The sequence below is a fragment of the Babylonia areolata genome, chromosome 1 (genome assembly GCF_041734735.1).
Source record: "Babylonia areolata isolate BAREFJ2019XMU chromosome 1, ASM4173473v1, whole genome shotgun sequence".
Classification (NCBI taxonomy): Eukaryota; Metazoa; Mollusca; class Gastropoda; order Neogastropoda; family Buccinidae; genus Babylonia; species Babylonia areolata.
The window spans coordinates 69,035,425-69,062,279 of NC_134876.1; the positions used below are offsets into that span (position 1 = coordinate 69,035,425).

The 26,855-nt window shown below is 40.7% G+C and overlaps 2 protein-coding genes across 3 annotated transcripts in view; one reads left to right on the forward strand and one right to left on the reverse strand.

Moving 5' to 3' along the window:
• The window catches only part of LOC143286435 (dual oxidase maturation factor 1-like), a 36,404-nt gene extending 27,049 nt beyond the window's left edge, over window positions 1-9,355 (reverse strand). The window contains exon 1 of one of the 2 annotated variants that reach the window (XM_076594033.1): window positions 9,082-9,355. The gene's annotated coding sequence lies outside the window, so the exon portion shown is untranslated. The remainder of the gene's footprint in view (window positions 1-9,081) is intronic. The other variant, XM_076594025.1, reaches the window with a different exon arrangement.
• A 4,958-nt stretch (window positions 9,356-14,313) lies between these two features.
• Window positions 14,314-25,189, forward strand: LOC143293370 (phosphatidylinositol N-acetylglucosaminyltransferase subunit Q-like). The gene is made up of 8 exons (XM_076604179.1): window positions 14,314-14,994; window positions 16,174-16,294; window positions 17,366-17,492; window positions 18,812-18,965; window positions 20,409-20,601; window positions 21,051-21,165; window positions 21,616-21,689; window positions 22,251-25,189. Exons 1-8 carry the CDS (start codon window positions 14,315-14,317, stop codon window positions 22,431-22,433), a joined length of 1,647 nt encoding a protein of 548 aa, XP_076460294.1. The 5' UTR covers window position 14,314; the 3' UTR covers window positions 22,434-25,189.
• The last annotated feature ends 1,666 nt before the right edge of the window (window positions 25,190-26,855 follow it).

A 26,855-nucleotide genomic window follows, 5' to 3' on the forward strand; every position in this document is an offset into this window, starting at 1 on the left:
TAACGCTAAATGGATGACGAAAGCATTGTCAGTGTCACCATCACTCTCTCTCTCTCTCTGTCTCTCTCTCACCACACTTCGTCCTCACACGACGTACGAGGGGATAGGCTACAGTACTGCAGACACATCATATCAGCATTCATCGTCCACTTAGCATGCAGGCATCGCCCAGACTCCGCATCCGCATCGGCAGCTCATGACATGCTGCACCATACACATCAGGACCAGTCGACTGACAGCTAATGACACACAGACTCTTAACTGTTCACGAACGATCCGGGTTGCGAGCGAACGCGACCTTTGTGACGATGCAGGAAGCCGTACCGATACACTAAATTGCTCACTTCCTGTTGTCAGTTTTCAGAAATGGAAGAAGCTGGAGTCAGTACACTGCCCCAGTCACGTAGGCCTGCTGTTTTCGAGCAAAAGATTGTATTGTGATTGTTCTTCTTCTTAATATTTTTATTATTATATTCATTACAAAAATAACAACAACAATAACTAGTACTGCCACAACTACTTCTATTTAAGAATCATCATCATCATCATCACTACAATTATTATTATTATTATTATGAAATAAAGGGTGTTGTGAGGGATTTCTGCTCTATTTTGTTAGATGCTTGAGTGTGCGTGTAATTTATCTATTGTTGTCGTTTGTTCATCTATTTGTAATGTCTGTTTATTTCAGTCTTTGTTCTTTGCGTCTTTCTCGGCCATATAGAAATATTAACAAAAATGTGTCGTATTTTCAGGGCCGACTCGGACTCTTTGCTGTTATTGTTGTTGTTGTTGTTGTTGTTGCTATCACTCTTTTTTCCGCTAGACACAAAATTTTAATGTGCTCGTGTTGTCGATCGATCTGTTGCCAGTGCATCCAATGTGTGGCCCAGGACCTCCCACACGGCACAGTCCATGATCGGAAAGCCAGCCAGGACTTCTCCCGATTTTTGTCAGCTAAGGGTCCCCATTGGAACGTCAGACGAACCTCAAACCCAGACAGACATCTAGAACTCATCCAGCTCAGTCGAACCAAGACCCTAGTCCTTACAGTTCAGAAATATCGGAGGTTTTTTGACAACAACGCCACGGGCTTACGGCAACATATCAGGCCGATTACCCAGTTCGGTTTAAAAAACAACATATGACAATATAACACACACACACATATGTACGTACGTATGTATGTATGTATGTATGTATGTATGTATGTATGTATGTATGTATCTCTCTCTCTCTCTCTCTCTCTCTCTCTCTCTCTCTCTCTCTCTATATATATATATATATATATAAAAGAATTTTTTGGACATACCATTGAGCTATTAACATCACGGTGGGGAAACACTCGAACTTTTACCCACTCAGGTATACCTACGCGTCAAGTCTTCAGCTCCCTTTCCTCGCATCATTTTCCCCTGTCTATCAAATGTGTATATCTTGCGAAAGGGGGATTTTGCATTTACGTTATGGTGTTTCCATTCCTTTCTTTCGTTCGGCTTCATGTTTGTTTTTCTTTTGCTTTGTTTTGAGCGAGTAAGAGTTTCAAGACACGGATCGACACTGAGAGGGAAAGAGAGAGTAGAGGAGGCGTGGGAGGTGGGGGGGGGGGGGGGGGGGGGAGGGGTAGAGGGAGGAAGACAATGTGAGTGATATACTTATTGATTGACCAAGGCCATCGGGTATATACAGATATATATATATATATATATATATATATATATATATATATATATATATATATATATAGAGAGAGAGAGAGAGAGAGAGAGAGAGAGGGAGTTGCCGTCGTTTTGGCAAGTCAGATTTTGCTGGCGGGCGCTGATTGGAGATAACAGCCGATCGGAATGCCATTCGAACAATTACTTTCCTGGTGAAGTCTTCGTGCCGATCACGAACGAGATAAAGCGGTACGTGACGGACCAAACAAAATGTTTCTCACTCCAAACCTCCATCCCTACCCATGGAATTATTATTATCATTATCATTACTATCATCATCATCATTATTTTCTCCATCAAATCAGAGGAAATAGATAATGATGAAATGATGATGATGATCAGGAGTACTACTTCTACCACTGCTACAACAACAACTACTACAAACAACAACGACAACAACTGTGTTGCATTAGTGGTAGAGGTGGTGGAGGCTAGGTTGGTGGTGGTGTTAGTTGTGCTGTTGTTGCTATCAACATTACCATTATCATTATCAACAACACTCATCTTCATCATCATCACCATTATTTTCACACCCCCAAACTTAGAAAAAAGAGTGGGGGCGTTACGGTTATCATGACGTTTTACAATAACTCATTAAAATACATAGACAAAGACAAAAGCGGCGTTTTGACGTTGTCATCCTTTCAAGCTCATTCTATGAGATTATGGCTGTATTCAGGCAGCAAAAGGATTCGACAGAAAAAGAAAATGATGTCAAGAATGAAAATAGCAGCTTCTCCTTCTTTAAAAATATAAAGTCTGGGTTTACACAAGGTTGCAACGCCACAGTAACTACTAAGGTGAACCAACACTCATTTTGTATGTGTGAAACAGAAGAGACAGAAGTGTGGACACACTAACGCTGCATCGTTCACGAGAAAAATAACTTTGAGACAAGACATCAACGGATGACCAAACAAAGCAAAGCTCAGATTCAGAAATATCATGAAATTTGATGTGTTCACAAAACCCATACACATTTTCAACATTACATGAAGAAGCAAAGCGACTAGATGAGACATTGTACAGATTTCACAGCGAGTGTTACAAAAGCTTTACAAATGTCAGTCATATTCATTCAGTGATGCAGAACGACAGGACAGAAAACTGAAGAGGAGGATACCGAAGTCGGACAATCAAACAAAGAAAACAGACAACTTCCATTGCAAGTTTCAAGTGTTTTGTTTCCAAAAGATTGCTGCGTCGTATGCGACAAAACAAGGACATGGAACTCTGTTTCTAAATACCAGAGCTGTCAAATAGTGAAATGTATGGCGAACATTAATGAAAACTCGGTCAAAGGGGCAGCTTACGAAATCTTTCGGAAGGCACTTCTAAAGCGTGTGGATAGACATGAAAAAAGAGACAATTTTGTACAGAGCAAAAGGAAGCCGACGGGGATGCTTAACCATGCTGCGAGAACGTGGAACAGAACATCATTGGTGAAGACGAAATAGAGCGTGTATCAATGCTGAGGAACTCTTATCCCGCATACAATAGAAACACCCACATTTTGACAATCCCAACTGACCACACGACTCAGAAGCTGAAAACACAACTGAACATTTCTGGAGCAAAATACGTTTTGGAGCTACAAATCACTGGAGTGAGTTATTATATAAAATCATCAGACCTAAACACAGGCTGAACAGTTGAAAGTGCTTTTGTTGCTGCTGCATCACAGAAAAGAAGGTTGCAAGAGGCAGCTCTCATTCTCCGCCATCTCATCATTCAGTCACAGAAAAAGCTTCAGTGAGTCCATGTCCACCAACAGTGGCGTCAAATTTGACAAAAGAACAAACGGCTCCCGATTCTGTAAAGGACTTTCTGGAAATAATTGTTCTGACTGGAAAGAAAACTACTTCTGAATAGAAATACATAATCACTTTTCACAATTCGCAAGGTATGTGTGCTGTGACAAATGGAAAATTAAAAATACCAAAGGACATCGTTCTGGGCACCGCAATTTGCCATCGAACAGGAAGTACTGAACGTGTCAGCATTTTAAATCACTTTTGCTACCGTGTGCGTCATAGAGTATGTCCTTACACTTGAAAGTGAAGTGACATCAAAATAGCAGCTTGCTGTCAGAAACCACCTCTCCTGATAAAAGGATTATCCACTTCTAGACAGATCAGGATCTGGCACAGCACATTCAACACATGGAAATGCCATTCCAGAAGTGACAAGAAACACTGTAAACCAGGCCCCATACACCAGTGCACAGTGAAACACAGCCTTCATGTACACACTCAGCTAGCCTTCGGTGTCAGCCTCCAGAGCCCCAGTTATGTTTTACAAACGAAGAGGTTGAGCCTGCACTAAACATCGCTGACACTCGTTCCCCAATTCAGATGAGGCTGCTATGTTCCACTTCAAGTATTATTTTGACCATATACAGATATCTGAGCAACGCATTCTTAGATGGGAAAGGTTGGGTGTCACTCATCGGAACGACTCTGGCTTATGTGTGAGAGTAGTCAACAGTTGACTGTTTGTTACTTGAGATTCATGTTGTCACAGACAATGTAACAGTGCAACACATTATGCAGATGTCACTGGACGTAGCTAGATAACTGGGTCTGGAGTATGCCTTTGTCACGTTTGACCTTGCAGTTGTAAAGGAAGCACCGATGACCATTTGGCAAAACGAACAGCCCCAGAGGAATGTTGTACGTCTTGGTGTGTTTCACTTTACTTGTTCTTTCCTTAGTGCTCTTGGAATACTCATAAGAGGAACAGACTTTACAAGTGTCGTTCAGTCGAGCATCTGCGCTGCGGGCTCAAGTGAAGTCGTTGTAAGAAACGCAAAAACCATGCCATCAGAGCCCGCATCATCAGTGTTTGAAGCCCTGTAGAGACTTCTTCTGGGACAGTTTCTCAAAGTCTCGCCAAGTGCAAAGGAACTCTTTGAGGACGCAAGTCAGCATCTTGAAGCCTCCACCCCCCCCCCCCCCCCGCCCCCCCACCAACCCCATTCCCCCCAAAAAAGAACAGAAAAACAAGTAAAGAAAAAAAAGGAACCCCAAAAATAAACTACAAAGAGGGCCTAATTACCGACTTTGCTGTTCGTGTGCAAATTACAAGCAAGCGGTTCTTGATAGCAAATAAACGAAAGACGGTACAGTTTAACATTGCACATGAACAAATCAGTGATCCTTTCTAACAGTATAACTCGAGAAGAATGACTGAGTCAGTTCTGCAGTCAACCCTTACCTGTCGCTATTTGTGTTAGCTACACCCTTTCGCAACTGCGTAAGAGGGGGATTGTTTTTGTTGTTGCTGTTGTTGTTGTTAACATTTTGTTCATCTAACATTTTCTGAATTCTTCAAGCCAAACTGACGTAATGTGAGTCATGTAATTATGGACAGAAAAAAAAAGAAAAAAGAAAAAAGGTGACGCTGTAGTGTAGCGACACGTTCTCCCTGGGGAAAGCAGCCCGAATTTCACACAGAGAAATGTGTTGTGATAAAAAGAAATACAAATACAAATAACAACATACCCTTTTTGGTTGATCACATACTTCCGCGGCATTACAAAAACATATAACCATACCCTGGTATACGTAATTCATTTTTGGCAGACAGGTTTTTTTTGGATAACATATTGATTAAACTTTCAGGAAACCATAATGAACCCCCAACCCCCTACCCTCGCGGTAACGGGGGGTTAAGGTCACTTGAAGCACTATCATGCATAAAACAATTAATGTACCCAGCAACATGCGCACAGCAACGTGGTCAGTTTAAGTTGTAAACGGCTTCAGGGAAGAAACAAGTTTAATCAATCGGTTCATTGCTCCAATCATATCATGGTCTGATTCAATACTATGCAATCTATATGTACGCTGTAGATCGATCGATCGTTACTACGAGTGTCATGAAGAAAGACCAAAGAATCAAGTTGCAATATCTCACTGTTTCAAAAGGCAATGACTGAAGATTGAAAAAATGTTTTATTTTTTTTAAATATAATTATATATGAAGATTGTACAGTGGTTGCCTTGTTGTTTAGGGTGTCTTCCAGTGAACAAGCGCGATGGTCGTAATAGGGATGATGCGGTTCTTTTGTGCTTTTTGTAACTGAAAAAAATCTCACTTTAAATGCAAATTATGTTAAAGACGACTTCTGCACATGAACACTGTCAGTCCTACTTCCAATCACTCACTCAGTCCACGCCTGAGTTCACTGCAATGCACTGAATTACATTGCGTAGCTCTATACTCCGAACTGCCGTATAGTGTAGTGTAGTGTAGTGTAGTGTAGTGTAGTGTTGTGTTGTCTTGTGTTGTGTTGTGTTATGTTGTGTTGTGTTACGTTGTGCTGTACAATGTACTTTACTATACTGTACTGCGTTGTAGCCTGCTGTTCTGTGATATACCCACTGTAGCTAACTGAACTGCACTGTATTGCATTGTACTGCACTGTACGTAGTACTTTTCTGCACAGTACTGTACTGTGTCATAGTTGTACTGTATTGTACTTTTCTGCACTTTTCTGTGTTCTACTGTACTGTTCTGCATGGCACTGTACTTACTGTTCTGTTCTGCACTATACCGTACTGCACTGCACTGCACTTTATTGTTTGGCACTGCCATATATACTGTTCTGTTCTGTTCCTTACTGTACTAAAGGTCTACTGTCTTGTTCTGTAATGTACTGTCCAACACTGTACCAGCAACGCACCAGTTAAAACATATTATTGTGCACGAAATACGGAATGCTCGTCCCAGGAAGAGTCCTGGCAACAATCCAGCACCACCCATTCACTCGTCTGACGTATATCTTCTTTCTTTTCCTGTACACATGTACACCAGATTTGCTTTGCTTGTCAAAGTGGATTTTTCAGCAGAATTTTGCCGAAGAGCGAACGCAGAACAACGAACCTAATCGGATTCATCGTAACTCATAAAGGACTATAATTACAGTGTGCACTGGTGCATGGACTGAAGTTGTACACACATTCTGGAAATACATCGAACAAAAAATCCTCTGTGAAACCACAATACAACTGTCTTAATTGGTAAAATAGCTATAAGCACTTTCAAGAAAACAAGTTCCTCCGGCCTCTTCGCTATACAATCTATCTTTGAAAAGGACGGAATACACACTCGGGTATGGTTACGCTTTAATTTTATGTATGTTTGTCTTTCACACTCGATCACAAAATCGCACCCCGGCGCGTGCACACACACTCGCACACTCAGTGTGCTCGAGGGAGAAGTGAAAGAAACACTGCACACACGTGGAACCACACCAGAGCAAGAAAATACAGACCTGTGCAAACACTCATCAAACATTAAGTTTAAAAAAAAGTCCATCTAAAAAAACAAAACAACCCCCCCCCCCCAAAAAAAAAAAAAACACACACACAAAAAACAGCACACAAACACACACACACGCGCGCGCGCGCACACACACACACAAGTTTGACTGATTTGTATGCTTACAATGTCACCGTTTTATATTGTAATTTTCATTGATTTTGTATGCTTACAATGTCATTGGGTTATAAGAAAAAAGAAGAAAAAAGATATATACATAACCCCCCCCCCCCCACCCCCTTCAAAAAACAACAAAAAAACAACAAAAAACAAAAAAACAAAAACAAAACAACAACAAAAAACAACAAACGGAGAAAAACTAGTGCATAGAAGGTGGGTGCGGGGGGGATTGGGGGGGTGGGGTGGGGAGGGAGGGACTGAGAAATAGAAACAAATTATGGTCTACGAATGTGGGGATGGGTTCGGGTTCCACTTCTGACACTTGACACTCGACTCGGAGGTAGGCCGGTAAACACTTATAGCCTAGATGATAATGCGTTACATGAAAGACCCAGCTCATGGAAGATTTTTATACTCCTTATTTATGTATCTTCAAAATAGCAGTCCTCAAGCTCGAATGCAAATCAAAAGCCAAGATCTGTAAAACCAATCCCACGTGAGTGAACTGTACCCACTTCGTGACTGGCCTACCCTCGGCAATGCTTGCGTTTCTGGTTGGCGAACCTGAAACTTGATGCGGTCACGGAACGGGTGGGTCGGTCCGGCTGCGGCGATCCTGGGGACTGTTTTATTCAATGTGGGTGCGAAAGAACTGACCAAACCAGGCCATCACTTCGCGCACAACTGGTTTAACTTTGAACAAATGCCGGCCAACAAACAGACACGAGAACTACACTCACTGAGAGCAAACACCAGTGCGATATTAAAATCTCCCGTCGTGCAGTGTTCGCAACACTGAGACCGAAAAAGGGCCAACGCAAGCAGCCGGGTTTTGTTATTTTGTCAATCTCTGTGTTCAACTATTCGACACGATTCTGCACCTTCGTGTACGCCGATCAGCTGTTCAGATGAATGTCTTGATTGTGCCGGAATTCGATTCTCGGGGGTTCCCTTTCGAGTTGGCCCAATAGGCTATGCCCCTATCTCCAGTTCCCTGACTGAAGTAAATTGGCGATCGGTAACTTTGAACACACACACACACACACACACACACACACACACACACACACACACACATATATATATATATATATATATATATATATATATGTATCAGTAAATCATATATATATAAATATATATATATATATATATATATATATATATATACATCAGTATATCACATACATGACCATGTCACTGGTCACTCCATTTCATGTCATTCCGTATGGGAAAACATTACTGAAGCAGGGGAGGGGGCAGGGCGTCACCAGCCGAGAGGGGAAAGTGGGGATGTGGTTGGGGAATACAGTGGCGGGAACCAGGAAATATCCCAACACAACTGACCTCACCCTCTTGTCTCAGCTTACTCGACTGACTGGACGGAGGTCAGTGTAAGGTAATTGTATGTATTATGTTCCACGCGATAACTAGTAGAACATAAAAAATTGCAAACCACCGGCCCAGCCCCCCCCCCCACCCCCCCAACCAGGCTACACCTGTCCACACACATACACATAAACACGTACAACATAATCAGCTATACATGAACTGGTGGATCTGAAACCACAGTGACAGCACTGACTGTAACATACATGTAAACAATTGTGTACGGCGGTTTCCGAGGATTTGGAGTCATACACATTCCTCAAAATCATCAGCGGAGGCATTTGACATGCCCACTCGATCCAAATTAATCAGTTTGTTGATCACGACTTATTGCCATTGGGACAGGGCACCATACAGTGGGAACTGAAAAGATTAATTTTGTACCGAGACTTTTCGACACAAGACCTCACGCGGCTATGTCTTCACGGTGAGCAGACATTCAAGCAACCGCACCACTGCAAAGTAGGCCTGTGGAAATAGCTATTATTATTGCTCTTACACATTACAGTTTTTCGGGTGCTGTACTTACCCAGCCAGTTACGGGTAAGGCTCTGCAGTGCCTTCCGTCAGTCGAAAGCACCCGTTTCACAAGGTATGGCCGTGTGTTGATTGAAACCAACACTTGAGTCTGTATGTTCTCAACTCTGACTCGAGACTGCGACAGAAGAATGTAAGTGGATTTCACAACCACAGACACACAGAAGGCCTACACAGTAGGCAAGTGTCTGGCGAGAGAGAGCGAGAGGCGAAGCAAAGTTGAACTACACACCCTGTACAATCACAATTTTCTTCCTTGTCAAGCGTCACGTGGTTCCGTCTTTAAATTTAGTCGTGTACTTCCCGATTCGTGCCGTGGTCGGCCTGTCCGACGGGTCCACCCATTCTCAGCGGGGGCACGGTCTTCTCAAATTAGTGTACTGCACACAGACCAGCAGCCCGCATGACTGGGGGATTAACAAAGCATGAAGCTTTAGAATTGTGCCAACCGAGTAATTGTGTGGATCGTGTATCTGTGTTCCTGGCTGTCACTGTTGAGGGTTATGTATTTATATATACTCAGTAGAGTCGTCATGTGTCGAACGTACAGACCAGCAAACACACGCACACTCGCGCCGCGCTGACGGTGTGTGTGTGTGTGTGTGTGTGTGTGTGTGTGTGTGTGTGTGTGTGTGAGAGAGAGAGAGAGAGAGAGAGAGAGAGTTTACCAGTCCGGCTGTGTCTGTGCGCGCGCACACACGGTTGACACGCACACGTCTGAAAACACATGTGTGAACTTAAAGAACAAGATGACGTACCGCACAGCACACTCAGTGATAAGCACCACTGACACACTCGCACACACCGTCACACACACACACACACACACACACACACACACACACCGTACACACACAGAGGCACACTGGCCGGTACACTGACATGCCGAAAGCATATGTGTACAGTAAACAGACGTTTAAAAGAAAGGAGGAAGGAAAGAAACAACAACAAAGACATCAACAACGACAACAACTACAGCAACGAAGACGACGACGACAACAACAACACACACAGACACACACTCACGGACACTGGCACATTTTCTTTTCTTTTTTTTTTTTAACCTGATGAAATTTTAGGAACGAACGAACGAACGAACGAACGAATGTTTTATTCAGATAAGGCCAGAGCCCCTTACTGAAGGGGGATTCATTGATAAATAATAATTAGAAAATGACATGATACAGTAAGTAGACAATTCAGATCAACCAAAAATTGTTAACACAATATCAACCATATCACCCAAAATAGTCCACACAAATATTCAACAACATTCACGAGATAACTGTACGTAGTCTCTTCAATCCTTCATATATATATATGGCTAAGTTATGCAAAGTACATTCCTGTCTTGAAGACATGAGTAAATTGAACCTAAAATTAGACGGATCTCTATAATATTTCGGTTGAATAAGTTTTTGTCTAAGGTCACACAAAGCAGGGCAACATAACAAAAAATGCAATTCATCTTCTTTACCCGAACTGCATAAACGGCATGTATACATGGGTTCATTTAGAATGCTATACCTGAAGCTATGAGAAGCAATACTAGAAATACCAAATCTAAATTTTGTCAGTGTACATTTTATATATCTGTTCAGTCCTAACTCTATGTATGGCTCAATCCCATGCGATGTTTTAAAAAGTCTAAACTGTGCGAATCTATCACTAGTTTGTATATGATCATGCCAATCTTGCCACCTGCAATCAATAATACGTTGTCTGAAACACTTTAAGAAACCTACAATATCTTCCACCCCTTGATTATCCCATACAAATGCAAAACCATATGTATTTAAACACTGACGAACACTCGTTGCCCAAGTCTTCTTACCATTATTATCTAAACTATATAACATTTTATATGCTTTAAATGGATATCTGTTTTCATTCATTCTAGTCAACTTTAGCCAATATTTAATACATTTGATATAAGAATTTAGATAAATAGGGTATCTCCCCAGTTCACCATAAACGAGATCATTTGGAGTTCGATTGTCTACATTAAGAAAACGTTTCAATGCAAACAAGTGCACTTTTTCTGTTACTATCCTATTTTCCAGTCCCCAGATTTCTGCTCCATACTGTAATATTGGCTGAACTTGTGAATCAAATAATCTAACAAAAACACTAAAAGAACTACAGTCTACTTTATACAAAATATGGAGAATCAAAATAACTGCTTTTTTTGCTTTATTAGCAATGTCTTGACATGCAAAGTTGAAACTGAGTCTTGTTGAAAAATAAATCCCAAGGTATTTATATGCATTTACGACAGTTATTCTTTCTCTTCCATATGACCATCTATCATTTCTTGCCAAATACCCTCCCTTACGAAAAACAACAATATTTGTTTTATCCATATTTACTTTTAGCTGTAAATGAGTTGCAGCAGTGTATAAACTGTTAAGTTGTCGCTGTAAACCAACTGTTGTTATAGAAATTTTAGGGAAACTCAGTAAGGCAAAACAAAAGAAACACCTCCCGCCCTCAGTACTGGGGAATGAGGGGACTGTGAATGCTGTTTCTTTTTTTACCCCCATTCCCCAATGACTGATAGACGTGACTAGACATGATGACAAGATTTCTAATGCACGTATGTATTGGCCGACTCATAGACTTGAGGAAGGGAGACTACGGGGGAACTGAAGCGGAAAGGAAGAAAAACGATGAACCGTGACAACGGACAGGGAAAATATTCGCAGAGACACAGCCTTTGACACTGACACCAGATTGACCTGGGTATCGGGTATCAGAGTCGCCATGGCCGTATGACCTGCTGGCGCCCGGGTACGTGGCACTCCCCTCGGGTGGTCAACTCCGTCGGACCGGACCTGTGTAACAGGCCGAAGTATACCCTTGGCCCCGGCAGAAAATACTCGGATATAAAATGACTCTAGGTCATTTCATATCCCTCTGGACCAGAACTGATATACCCTACCATCATCATAGCTATAGTATCTAAATCATGAAGTGATTCAGTATGTGGTCACAATACGAATGTAGGCCATCAGTAAATGATTCTCCAGTCTTTGGTAAAAAGGTTCAATCATGACCACCCACCGAAATGCGAAGTGGCTTCAATACCCTGTCAGCTTCACACTGAAAGACAGGACAGCGTAAGCTACTGATCATTTTATCATCTTGAGAACTCGGTGCTGATCACTTCAACGTTGTTCTCCGTAGCATCAATAACTTCCGAGCAGCTCCAGTCTCAAAAGTTATGCAGGACCAGTGCAACGACTTCCCCAACATGTGCCGTGTCAGTGCCGCGCAGTCACGGCGCGTCTATACATGTAGTGTTTTGAAATAGGCCTATATATACTACTGTATTCAAAATCCATTATTTTTTCAAGCCTTGTTTTAGTACAGTTTAAATGCATACAATGACTATAATTTGTTGTCAATATTTCAAATAGGCCCACTGACATAGCAGTCAGTGATGAAAAGCTACTGACGAAGCAAAACAACTTGAAACAAAAACGGCCGCTTATATACTAGTGTGTATGTACGAGTGTGTGTGTGTGTGTGTGAGTGTGTGCACGGGGTCAGTGTGTGTGTGTGTGTGTGTGTGTGTGTGTGTGTGTGTGTGTGTGTGTGTGTGTGTGTGTGTGTGTGTGTGTGTGTCACGGTGCGTGTGTGGTTTGCGTGTGCACGCGCACGCTGATGCGCGCTATTGCCGGGCTCAGATATAATTATATTTGTTGGAGGAACCGAAATCTGGAAATAAAATAATTTTGTTCCCTGATTACCTTTGTAAAACATGCTGCAGAGTTGCGAAGCAGCACTGGCTTCAACTCTTATTGAGCTTCAAATTTTAAACACCCTACAATTTAAGATTAATTAAGTGGGGTGGTGGCCTAGTGGTAATCAAATCAACACGTCCCGATAGGAAGAAAGAAAATCCGAGGATATGAGATCGAATCCCATACTCGCCAGTATATTAACCCCCTTCGTATGGACTCTTAAATGGATGCAAAAAGTAATCCGGATAAGACGACAGACCGACGTCCCGTTTGTAGCATACACTTAGTGCACGTAAAGAACCCATGGCGATAAAAGCGTTGTCCTTGGCAAATTTCTGTAGAAAAAAACATAATCAGATGTCGGAGACATAATCATCGACACCACGCGAGCACCAACGTTTCAGAAGCCCAAGCACAACACCAGGCATTCCCACGATCAACAGTACACCACGGAAACCTGGTACAGGAACTACAGAAAATTTTCCTTCTTTCCCCGCACTACCAGGGAGTACAACAAGCTCCTGCCTGAGGCAATATCAGCCTCGGCGGAGAGCCTCCAATCCTACTTCTGACCCCCCCCCCCCCCCTACAAACACAGTCTAGAGGCCTGAAAAAGGGGTGGATGGCCCCAGTCCACTTGTCCAGTCCCCATTGTTAGGCACTGACTACCCAAACAAACCCCACAACACAACAGCAAACCGGCACCTTTGTAAATGCCAGAATCTTCAACTTGATGAAGGCGGGCAGATACGACAGAAGAAGAAGGTAGATATATCTGCTTGATGGCCGAGAAACTGAAATCAGTCAAATAGCCACAACCTCGTCATGGATTCCTTTGCCACTTTGCCAGCAGTGTGCGATGGAAGGCCTCCTGGCAGTCCACTGATGTAAACGACAATGCAAATACTTCAAATACACATTTCGTTTTAAAAAAAGAGTCGCATCTATTGTTTGCAGAAACGCGGCTGAGTCTGTCCCGCAGGCAGGGATGATCGGATTTATTTCTTAAAGTTCATTTCTGTTCAACAGTATGCAGCCCGTTACTCTTCTGTTTTTTGCACGCATCATTTTTCTTTTTACCTCATTTTTCTTCTCAGTTTCTTGAGTTCTTTAGGGGAGTCAGGGGTGGGGGTAACAGCAATGGAGGCCTTTGTTGTTGTTTTGTATATACACCTATAAAAGATGAGTCAGTACATTGAATACAATAGGACTGGCTCTGTGAGGAGCTGCAGGAAAATAGGTCTTTTGTCTCAGATGTACGACTGCACTTGTCCAAGTGTGACACATTGTGAGTGGATGACTGGCCGGGTGTTAAAGAGTCAGAATGTTTGTGTACAAAATGTTTGTGTACAAACACACACACAGAGAAAAAAAAGGAGGCAGCACAATCTGATTTGCTGAGGGTGAAGAACCACTCGTTCAACATGGATTGAATGCAACAGGCCTTACTTCCCTTGATTTGTTGGCAGCGAAAATAATATGGCAACTGCACATGTGTGGAATGTATTTGTTCCAGTGAATCTGTTAGGAGATTCGTCAGTTCTTTTGATTGGGCACGTTGACGAACGTGCATTGTCAGTATATATCACAGACACGCAGACCTTGTCTGTGGAGAATGAAAGTGTTCCAGTTATTGGCGAATTCACCACATCAAACGTACGAACTAGAAGTCGAAGGGCTTGTTCCGGGCAGCGAAGTGTTTGGGTGAACATCAGAAAATCATCCACGAATGTACTAGCAAGCCGGCTTTATCGCGCTGGAGAGGATGGTCCATGCAAATGTGTTACTGTGCTGTGCGACCCATCGGATCTCGAGTCCTCATTTGTTTTCCAAAGAGACGATAGCACATCAGTTGAGAACACTTTGTCACGGCTTCTCCTCGTGTACACGCCCTCAACAGCTCGGCGTGGACAGAATGGAAAAAACAGTGTCAAGAACTGTCGAAGATTTATTGAACATATTTTTGCACATTTGATAAGAGTACTTATTTTTACATTTACCATTGTTGAAAGTGTTCTGAGATTAGTCACTTTGAAGTGGTTCTGGTCCCAAATTTGCATTCTTGCTCCGTCCATTCTGAACAACGTCACATTCAAGCTCAATCGTTTCAAGAGGATACAGGGGTCGCTCATCGATTCGAAGCATAGATCAAAATTGATGTAAGAAACTTTGTTTGTTTTTAGTCTATAAACAAATCTTTTCAGCATTGAAAAAGAAAACACTGACAACCAGAAAACTGGAAGGGTGGAGAGGGATGATGGGGTGATGCATAAATTTACACCCACCACCCCCACACTCACATACACATGCATTTTATACACAATATGTATGAGATGTGGTGTGTGTTCCAGTCAACAGGCACAATAGCCGAGTGGTTAAAGCGTTGGACTTTAAATCTGAGGGTCTCGAGTTCAAATCTCGGTAACGGCGCCTGGTGGGTAAAGGGTGGAGATTTTTCCAATCTCCCAGGTCAACAGATGTGCAGACCTGCTTGTGCCTGAATCCCCCTTCATGTGTATACACAAGCAGAAGATCAAATATGCACGTTAAAGATCCTGTTATCCATGTCAGCGTTCGGTGGGTTATGGAAACAAGAAAATACCCAGCATGCACACCCCTGAAAACAGAGTAACTATGGCTGCCTACATGACAGAGTAAAAACGGTCATACACTTCATGTATATACAAGTGAACATGGGAGTTGTAGCCCATGAACGAAGAAGAAGTCTGAAAGTGGAGCATTGTAAATGCACACAGATATAAGATATTTGTGCATACCTGTATGATGTGTGTGCTGTTATACACAACACTTTTTACTTATACAAGTGGAAAATTCTCCGAAGGATTTTTATAATTTTTCACAAGCATGCACACTGTCATGGACTTATATACCCAGACTTCACGTATTCTGTATTGGAGCTCATATCAATCAACAATGAATCAGTCAATCTTTCTTTTTTTCTTTCTATCAATCTGTCGAAAGATTCTTGAGGTACAATTTTAATCTGGATAATTCAGTAAGAAAATGTCTTTAGGCAGAACAACATTATACTCACAGTGGAGAAAAGCAAGCATAGGTTAACAATTCTACTGTCAAATGTTTTTACAAAGAAAGCCCATAAAAAGGGCAGGGGGAAGGGTTCTCTAAGACTAAAGTGTTTCTCTCTCAGTCACCATCACCCTATCCTTATCTTTATTTCTCTTTCTCAGCCTCTTCTGTTCTCTGTCTGTTTTGTTCATTGATGTCGCTATTTCTTCAGTTAAGAAGAAAATCAAATGTTTCGATGAATTGTTGTTTACATTGTTGATTAAACTGGTAAAAAGGATTCTTTTTTTCAGATTGCTGGACACCTGCAGCCAACAGTTTTTGGACACAGCATTGGGTGTTGTGCTCATGCTGTGTGTGATGAGCGGCAGTAATGCTGACGTCATTGCCACCTTCCTCATGAAGTGGGCTGATGTGAGTGTTCGACCAAGCCGCTTTCCTTTTTTTGTGCTGAGAGTGAGATGTCCATCATCCCAAATGTTCTTTTTCGTAGTTCTTGAAGGAAATCAATATTTTCTAACTTGATTTAGATTTTATGTGGACTGAAACAGATGTGGGCAAATTGGTCTTTTTACATTATTTTCAATATTCTGATTTTCATGATTGATATAATTTTTGCTTCGACTGAGGAAGATGTGGGTAAACTGGTCTTTTTAAATGCTGTTATCTTCCACTGGCTTTAGAATTTATGGGTGATCAGCTCTGACATGTCCCCAGAAATCTCATCCCAAACACTAGCATCCTGACTACATACCCTCAGGGTGTTGTGGAGGAGAAGTGGAGTAATTAGGGGGTGGGAATGGGTTTAGGGTATTGGCCAGAAAAATAATTTTTTGACAAATACCACTTTTAAATTTGCTTGGAGAACACCTTTCGTTTCTCAGTTTCATTCTATTTTACTTGTGTGTTTTTTGACAATGTGATTGTTGCAGGGAGGTATAGATTTGTACCTAGAGGTTTGTTCCTGTTTAGAGTTAAGGAAAATAATTTGAAAGGAACACTGGAAGAGGTAGAAATGCCATCCTTTATAAAGTGATTCGGTTTAAAGTATATCTTTGTATCTGTCTATCTATCAGTCTATACATATGTGTGTGTGTATATTATATATATATATACATATATATATATATATAGAGAGAGAGAGAGAGAGAGAGAGAGATTCTTATTTTAGATGGGTTAGTTGCTCCTAAAATTGGATACTTTGACATTATAGATATGTCTCAGTAGGGATCACCCAGTCAAAGCTGGATGTCTGAAAATGAAGGATTAAAAGTTAGGTAATTGATTAATCTAAGACTTTTGAGTTTATATAACTGACAAATAGAGAGAGCCTGTAAAACTGGGTTGTGAAATGAAACCTGATTTGATAAGAAATGTCAACATTTCTGACTATAGTATAGGTCTTGCTTCCTGTTTGAACTGTTGTGAACCCACAGTTGTATTTCTTACAGACTTTCTCCATTTGTCGGTGATATTGATGTGCAGGACACAGCGCATTACCTCAATGACCTATTGCACTGGTTGATGGGAGCGCCGGCTGGCTTGAAATTGAATGCTCAGTTAACTCAGTACATGGGACACTTTTTCCTCTACCATGTCTACCTCTGGTCAGGTAACTTAAAATATTTCTTATTTGCTATTTTGTTTGATTGCTTTCACAGTTGCAGTGTGGGCTTTGGGTCTTAAGTATTTTTTTTTTTTTTTTAATATGCAGTCAAAGATTTGAATTTGTAGCATTAAGAACTGGAACAAACACCACACCATACACACACAGACACACAGACATGCACACACACACATACACAACACACACACTCACACACATGCACACATTTTGTGCCGAGACAGCAAGGTCTAAACAGCATTGGGTTGGAAGTTATGTCCCCTTGTCTTGCTTATGACCACACATCGCAGCACTTACTTTTGTACCAGTACCTTATCAATTGTAATTTGCTTATGCCATTGACATCCAGCAGCACTGAAATTTTACTGGAAAAATCCCAATGTTTTGATATTCCATTCATAATAGTGAGTAGAAACAAATGTTTGTTGACCCATTTTGTCATTTTCCATAAAGTTATAATGAATCAATCATTGAATGCTGTGGTGGTGACTGGCAGTGTAAACAGTTTGCCAGGGGTAAATGTTTTCTTCTTTTGGTGTGGTATGGCTTTGAGTGTGATGGAGATGGTTTTGATGTAATTGACTGGAGGTAGAGGGAGATGAATGGAGATGGCTGGAGAGGAGAGGAATTGTTGGCATGGAAGTTGTCGTGTCATTCGTTGAGGGGAGCGACTGTGAGAGGGGACTTTGTGTTGATTGCTGCGGCAGTGATGTTTTTTGTCTTCATTTTCTCTTCAGCGTTTTACTGTTGCATGGCTCTTGGTTGGATGTATGTGTTGGTTGCTTGGAGTTATAGGCTTTCGTCAGAGTGAGACTTGTGTTGTCACATTATAGTAATATCTACTACCACAGTGACAGTGTTTATTTTGGATATTTTTTATTTACATAATGATGAATATTAGTATAGTGTATAGCTATTATAAGTAAATACTTGTTTTGGTTCTGAGTTTATTATTCACAAATGAGCATGGGTTTTTTTCGGCCTGTAGCCAGCTCCAACCCACAGCTGAGTGTGCTGTGGGCTCAAATGGGAAGACTCTTGAGTTATCCACTTCATGGATGGGTCTTTGGGAATGTTTGCTCAAGTGAACAGACCAACACTGCAGGTGTCTATAGATCTGTCAGCCTGGTTGACAATAGGGTATATTATGAGAGTGCGATGCCTTGTCCAGTAGTCCCACTCTAACAAAATGGACATCCATAGCAGCATTTTCATCATCCCCATCATCTTTATTGAAATATAGAAAACAAAATGTTCCAAATTCTGGGGCACCCCCCCAAAAAAAAAGAAAAAAGTGTCTGTTTCAGGTTACTTGTCCATACTGCGCCCATGGCTTGGGTGGGTCATCTGGACAGCAGCCAGCTTTGGTCTGCTCGGTATGAGCACTCAGCTCTGCCTGGTGCAGGACATCATCTCCATGATGACGCTGCACATCTATTGCTTCTACGTCTACGCTGCCAGGTGATAGCAATGTCAGTGATGACAATTAAATAATAGATGTACATAGTGCTGAATCTTGGTGCAGGGACAAATCAAAACCTTTTCACTCACAACTTTCACATGCACACATGACTCTGAACCAAAGGGATGAAAGATTAAAGGTAGGGAAGGGATTTGTTTTAGTGAGCGTCATTACACAGGGTACAAATGATGAAAATGATGTCAAGTTTTTGTTCATTTTGTCATATTTGTACATCCTGTTGTTGATGCCTTTTGTTTTCTTTAAACATTACTTGTGGTTTTTGTCTGCAACAGTATTCACAGGCTCTCTGTCTCTGTCTCTCTCTCTCTATATCTGTCTCTTTTCGTCTCTGTCCCTCTCTCTCTCTTTCTCTTTACCAAGCATTATGGAGAGAGATAGTAGGAGGGAGATTTTGTCACTGGGAGGGTATGAAAGGAGCAGCTTAGAAAAAAAAGGAAAAGATTGTCAGCATGATATCAGATGTCAGGCCAGATATGATTTGTATTTGTATTTCTCTTTTTGTCACAACAGATTTCTCTGTGTGAAATTCGGGCTGTTCTCCCCAGGGAGAGCGCTTGGCTACACTACAGTGCCACCCATTTTTTGTATTTTTTCCTTTGTGCGGTTTTATTTGTTTTTCCTATTGAAGTGGATTTTTCTACAGAATTTTGCCAGGAACAACCCTTTTGTTGCCGTGGGTTCTTTTTATGTGCGCTAAGTGCATGCTGCACACGGGACCTCGGTTTATTGTCTCATCCGAATAAGTAGCGTTAAGGTCTAGTGGAGGGGGAGAAAATATCGGCGGCTGAGACGTGATTCAAACCAGCGCACTCAGATTCTCTCGCTTCCTGGGCGGATGCGTTACCTCTAGGCCATCACTCAGTACAGTATAACTGGATTCAGTAATGACATGTAAAATGTACGTTTAAAAGTTGTCATTCGTAATAGTTGAGATTATCAATACAGAATAAACTCCCAATATTTATAATTCCATCTCTAATGTTTTCATTTCCAGGGTTGCATTTCTGAAAAAAAAAGTTTATGATTTCTTGTCATGTGAGAAATCGCATTGGGGATATCTAAGCTTTTTTGTATGTTGCATCTGTATTCCTATCTGTCCACCTGTATTGCTTTTGATCAATAGGTATCTAACCTTTATTGCATGTTACATCTGTATTCCTACCAGCCAGTCTGTTATTTATGTTTCATGAACGAAAGTGGTGGTTTTTATTTTTGTTGTATTCTTTATCATTGCTATGTTTTTTTGTTTTAAATTGAGGGTTTGCAGCCTCAGTAAAAGTGTGCATAGTAGTTATGCTGTAAATCTTTATTACATCATTCACAATTATATTTTTAGATGAATATATAACCTCCGAATAATTGGACTTTCCTTTCTTCCTCACCCTACCCACCTCCATCGCCCCACCCCCTTCCCCGGTCAGGCTTTACTGCCTGCAGATATACGCACTGTCGTCGCTGTGGCGCTTGTTTCGGGGGAAGAAATGGAATGTCCTGCGTCTGCGGGTGGACTCAGCGCTGTACACGATTGACCAGCTGTGTGTGGGCACCCTACTGTTCACAGTGCTGCTCTTCCTGCTGCCCACCTCACTGCTCTACTACACAGTTTTCACTGCTGTGAGTGAAGGGCTTCTTGCTGCTTTCTTCGGGATGTGGAAAATGGTTGTGTGTGTGTGTGTGTGTGTGTGTGTGTGTGCGCGCGCGTGTGTGTGGGTGTTTGTGTGTCTATGTGTGCCTGTGTGTGTTTGGATATGTGTGTATCATTTGTATGTGTGTGTGTTTAAATGATTTCTAATTTTTGATAAATCATTATCAGTTGGAAAACCATTTGTGCTTAGGTTTAAGGTTAGATTGAATGATTAATGCAATGTGCAAAACAACTTTTGAAACTGTTAAGAACAGACCCTGGTTGAAAATAAATCATGACAAACATTATTCTGTCGAACACTGCATATTTGATTCCTGTGATGTTACATAAGCTCAAACAGTTTGTAGACATGTGATAATATGAAAGCAAAACAAAGTCATAAAGTATGCATTTAGCAAAAATTTTTGTTCCCTCCCAGTTACGTCTGCTGGTGCTGAGTTTCCATGGGGTTCTGACTGTTGTAAAGGACGTATTAAATATGGTTCCTGCTGCAACTGTCCTGTTGAGACTGCTGAAATCCAAGTGTGTAACAGGTAATGAGAAAAAGAAAAGGGGTGGTCATGATGTTTGCAGGAATAAAGAATGCACTGCAAGCACAGGATGGTTTTTTTTTATTGTTGTTTTTTTTTTTACATGAAAAATTCAAGAAATTTTAATTAGATATGTAAGCTGAAAAAAAGTTACGAGTTGTCAGTTGTCAGTGTGTACTGAGGGATGAAATAAGAGGAGTATTTTAACTACCCATCTGTATGTTTTTCTTTATTTTTTTTCTGATTGATTATATGATTGTTATGTCTTTTGATTTCTGGTAGTTCTTAGTAGTGTTACTGGTTCCTCTGCTTAATGGTTGTTGTCTGTTTTGAAACATTTGTAACTCACTGAAAATGAATATTATAGACACTGAAGTGGTAATTAAGTGAAATGTCTTGTGGTTCCTAACATATTGAAAACCATTTTTATGTGTGTTGCTGTTGTCTTTTCAGGTGATGTGCTGTTCACTGTATTACATGATACAGAGTTCCAGGAATCAGACAGCGGCATCACACTTTCCATGCAGGTATGCTTGGTGATTTTCTTCGTGAGTGATTGTTTTCCAAAAATATTGATCAGTAGACTTCACAGCCATCACTTTCATTTATTGATTGAAATAGCATCAGAGTACCACCACACTACACAGTACACATAGACGAAAGAGCAATTTCAACAGGTTTTACCCTAGCAGGCATACATAAAACAACATGCTGCCTTTGGGGCTAGTTTGCATTTGGGAACCACCCCAGTGCTGACTGTCCTAGAACCCTTTTGGTTGAGAGAGTGGGGTTACAACTCAGGCAAGACACTCTCCACTAAAAATCAAATTCTAGCCCAGTTGTCTGCTGTCCTGATGGTCTTTATCGGACACAACTATGATAAGCAATTATGTACACTCTTGTGTCAGTACACCTACACACTTACACATGCAGGTATATATGTCTGTCTGTGTATGTGTGTGTATGTGTGTGTGTGTGTGTGTGTGTGTGTCTCTCTCTCTCTCTCTCTCTCTACATATTACACATGTATGCATGCAAACGGACACATACACATATTCACGCTTCTGGATTTCTTTGACCTTTTTCAGGTGATTCACCTGCCTTTACCCAAACTGTATCGCCTTGCTCAGACACTGCTGAAAACTGACCCACACCTGCAAGACCAGCACAAGTACTCTTGGACTGAGCTGTTGAAGAAGGTGATCTCCGGAGACCTTGTGTATCCATGGGTGAACCCTATCACTTCAGACAGAAAAGAGAAGGAATCCTGATGACTGCAATAGCAACTGCTTGAAACTGTAAAGATATTGTTTTTGTTTTTTACCTCAGAATTTTTTACATATTTTAGTTTTTTATATTTCAGTGATGATGATGGAGGTGATAAAGATACTGCTGCTGATGATGGAGGTCATGATTAGGTTTGGGACAACTTGACAAGGCTGTACTATTATAATATATTCCAGCATCAGCCAGGATGAGAGGTACAGGCACCTGCATTGTTGGTCAGGAAAAGTGAGCAACGCTCCTTAAGATGCATTCGTGACATAGATTACCCTCAACTGAGTGGTCCTATTCACACCATTTGCCATTTAAGCCCATGGCAAACACTCAGCTCTCGGTAGGAGCTGACCACAGGTTGAAAAACCCACTTCTGATCGGGCTCAAACCTTCATCCTCTCAATTGTCAGTCTGAGATGCTAGCCACTTTGCTATGGCAGCTGGTTGAAGCAGTAAAGAGTTAACATTTTGCCATATGCATGGAACTGTGCGACACTGTGAACTTGCCCATTGTTTTTCCAGGTGCTTTTGGTCTGTTTTTCAGCTGGTTAGTTATTTTCAATGTCAACTGTTCTTTAAAGAATATCTTCCTATTCAGAATGGTGTGTGATTTGTTTCAGCCATATGATATGTGATTTGATCTGTCAAATGAAAATCAATACAATGTTGAATTTTAAGTGTGGTCTTCAAACGTAAGATAATAATTGTTGAGTTTCATTCCATATTTCCTAATATGTTTGTTCACTACACACACACACAGACTTCCAGATCAGGATTTTTTTACTCTGTAAAGCTATAGTGATATATCTGGCAGGTCAAAGGCACTGAACAACTCATTCTATTGCTTAACATTTTCTTATTCTTCATTGTCACTGTACAAACATAAGATAATTCTCAGTGTTTTTTTTGTTGTTGTTTGTTTGTTTGTTGTTGTTTTTTTTTTGGGTTTTTTTGCCTTCTCATCCTCCATCTTGCATTGTTACATGATTGTATCAAATGCATACAGATCTGATAATGTTTTTCAGTGTTGTATACTTATGAGTAATATTGGTCTTGCATACAGATCTGATGATGTTTTTCAGTGTTATATACTTATGAGTAATATTGCGCTTGATAGGTTTTTCTTGTTTGCCGTTCATGTTGGGTTTTTATTGTTGTTGCTGTTTTTGAAAATATACTGGTGCATTCTTCATATTGCTGTTCTTGTTATTTCTGTTCTGTTCTGTGTGCCCTTGGATACAGGAGAATGCAGTTGTGTACTGTCTGTCATTGCACCAGTCTGTGTATGTTTGTGAGTGTGTGTGTGTGTGTGTGTGTGTGTGTGTGTATGTGATAGCAATGAGGCTGGGTGGATAAAGTAAGTGCATATAGTTTGCAGAGGAGATAAGGGATGAAACAGCCTGCTAATGTATTTTTCTTTTTTTTCTTTTGTGGTTGATGTATATTTTTGTGTTAGCTTACTTTTTAAGAAAAATGTGTATTTTTGTAATAGTATTTAGGGTTCTTTTTGGATTAAGTGCTGCGTCAACCACCAGTGGCAGTAGTAGTTAAACCAACAAAACTGACTTGTTTCCTTCTTTTTCACTTCATAGCTGTCTGTCTCATTTTTTGCATTCACTCACTTGTTTCTCTCAAAACTTGTTCACCTGATACTTGCAGGGTTTGGTAGCTTGTAGGGCCATTCAGTGGCGATCTCATTTCAGAATATATAATGCGAATATTGCATATCTGAATTATGTCACATGTTTTAGTCACAAATTTCAGCCCAAAATCAGAAACATGTATCTTAAAATCAGAATCTTGACTTACAAAAAACCTAAATACACTGAAATCATACCTGTCTTTTGCCATTAAGTTGTTGAAGTATATGCGGCATGGCTAAAATGGTGTGCACAACTTGAATCATAACAGACGTAAAAAATATGGATTAGTCACGTAAAAAAAATGTAGCAAGGTTGTAAACATAGAACTAGCAGTAATGGTGTGGAACAAAATGTTTTTGTATTTGTAAATGAAACAAGTTTATTTGAATTGGAGTGTTTTTCTTTTTAGTTTGATACAGTGGGATGCCAGGGTTTTTCAGTATAAGTAGCATCCCCGCTGTCTGGTAAAAAAAACATGTCCTCTTTTGCATTCTTTCATTCTGCCATTTTTCTTCCTTCAATATTATCTCCCTTAGTTTTTTTCCCCAGTATATTCCTCTTTCTTTTTGCCAGCATGCCTTGACATTTTTGTCTATCTTTTTCGCAGTCTGGTGATCAGGTAGTGCTATTGTAAACACTGGGATTGGGACTAGCTATCCATGATGCAGTGTTATTTGCCTGTATATGGCCTTTTATGCTAATATTTTGCTTCAAAGTATTTTCATCTCTTTCAATTACTTTTTTGTAATATGTTGAATGAAGTGGAAGGGCTGAAGTCCTCAGCACAACCTTTTTTCTTTCAGAGTTTTGTGTTTAATGTGGTTGAATTTTTTACTTCGTTGGGCAGTCTTGATCGGATGGACTGTAGGCAACAATGTCTTGGACTGGGTTGATAAATGGGTGGTGGAAGGAAAGCAAAGCCATCAGCACTTCATTACTTACCATATTCGGAATGAAATATCAGTTCATTTGTTTCCATGTTAAAACATTTTTGTATGTGCTGTTTTTATGCCAAAGATATTAAGATACCAGTCATTCTGATGGGCCATTACTTGCTTGTGTGTATTGAGTATTTAGAAAAGAAAATTACAATGTGTTTGATTAAAAACTGAACTATTACTGTTTATGTGTGTGTGTAACTTTACTGTATGTTTGGGCACAGAAATGTTGTGGTGTGTGTGGACAGAAAATGACTGTCAGCAATTTGGTTGTGATTGTTTCTTTTGAAGGGAGGAAGAGAGGAGATGGGTGGGTGTGGGGGGTCCACAAGTGAACATTTTTTCCTTATGAATCTCAGACGGCTATTTCTTAATTTGTAGGGCCTCCCCTCCTACCATAGAGGAACCGAGCACCCTTTAAAATTCTTCAAATTTTTATTTTGTCCATTTCTACTAGACTTGTTTTCTGCAAAATCAGTTTATATATCTTTTCCCATTATCTTTTCATTTTCATTCTTTCATTTGAACTAGGTAAAGTTTCCCTCAAACCAAGAAACCATTAACACAATTGGTTAATGTCCTTTTGTCTCTGTGTCTACCTTTATTTGTATGTTTTGTTGGTTTGCCTGAGGAAGACACTTGGGTTGAAGTGCATTACCTTTTTGTTAGTTAAGTGTTTTAACTCACATTGCAACCCATGTGTTAACAACTCTGTTCAAGTTCCTGTCTATAGGGTGAGTACAGAACAATATTCTGATTTATTCTTGGAAGTTCTTTGGATGTGAAGACAACCACTTGCACACACTGTATGAAGTCCGTAATACCTTGCCCGCTGGAGTTTCAGTTTGTTTCAAGGAGATTTCAGAGTGTTGGGATGTAACAGATCCATATATGCTACATCACATCTACTGTTAAAAAAATAGAGAGCAGATACCTGACCTTTGCATAGAGCTGATAAACCCAACATCTCAACAGGCCATGGCAGCCCATCTTATGTCTGTAAAACATGAATATAAAAATAAATAAGACAATATAAACATGTAAATACATTAAAATATTGTGAAGGGACAGATATGATTGAAATGAAAACAAGAATCAAAGTGGGCCATTCTCAGCGAACCTACATGCATCCATACAAGTACACACAGTGCCACAAGCGTGCAAATGCACACACAAATGAGCAGTCACACACACACACCTACACACACACACATTGATACACAAGGCACATGCCAGAACTTGCATTCTCACAGACATGAAGGCTCAACTTTCAACCAATAATTGAAAATACCCTGGCCCCATAATACATACAAAAACACATACTGCTACACACATCCTCGCACACACAATGTATGTATATTTACACACATGTGCACCACGGACTTGAATATATTCTTATGTCTTAATTCTAAGTCTGTGGTGTGCACACAGTGTTGATTCCACAATAGGCACTATTGAGTATATAGCATGCATTTGTGCAAGTACAGTTCCTGAACTTAGCATACTCTAAAGGGACTTTGCCACTGTATGATATTTAATGAAGAATCCTATGTAATGCTGCTCATCTTGTCTTTCGTTCCTCTAAATTTGATCACGTCTCTCCTCTCCTTCATGCTTCACACTGGCTCCCAGTACAAGAAAGGGTTATTTACAAAGTTGTCTCTCTTTGTTTCAAGTCCATTGAGGCTTCTGGTCCACAGTATCTTTCTGATCTCATTCATCCTTACACAACCCCACGCTAGCTCCGCTCTTCTTCTGACACCCGTGTGATTAGGATCCCCCCTGTTCAAACCAAAATGTTTGGCCAACACAGGTTTTCATTCCAAGCCCCCTT

Bases quoted from the DNA above. Each gene is read 5' to 3' on its own strand.
- LOC143293370 (XM_076604179.1), top strand. From the start codon at position 14,315: ATGGCAACTGCACATGTGTGGAATGTATTTGTTCCAGTGAATCTGTTA. The intron at 14,995-16,173 runs GTAAGAAACTTT...TCTTTTTTTCAG, and splicing joins AAGCATAGATCAAAATTGAT to ATTGCTGGACACCTGCAGCC. The intron at 21,166-21,615 runs GTAATGAGAAAA...TTGTCTTTTCAG, and splicing joins GAAATCCAAGTGTGTAACAG to GTGATGTGCTGTTCACTGTA.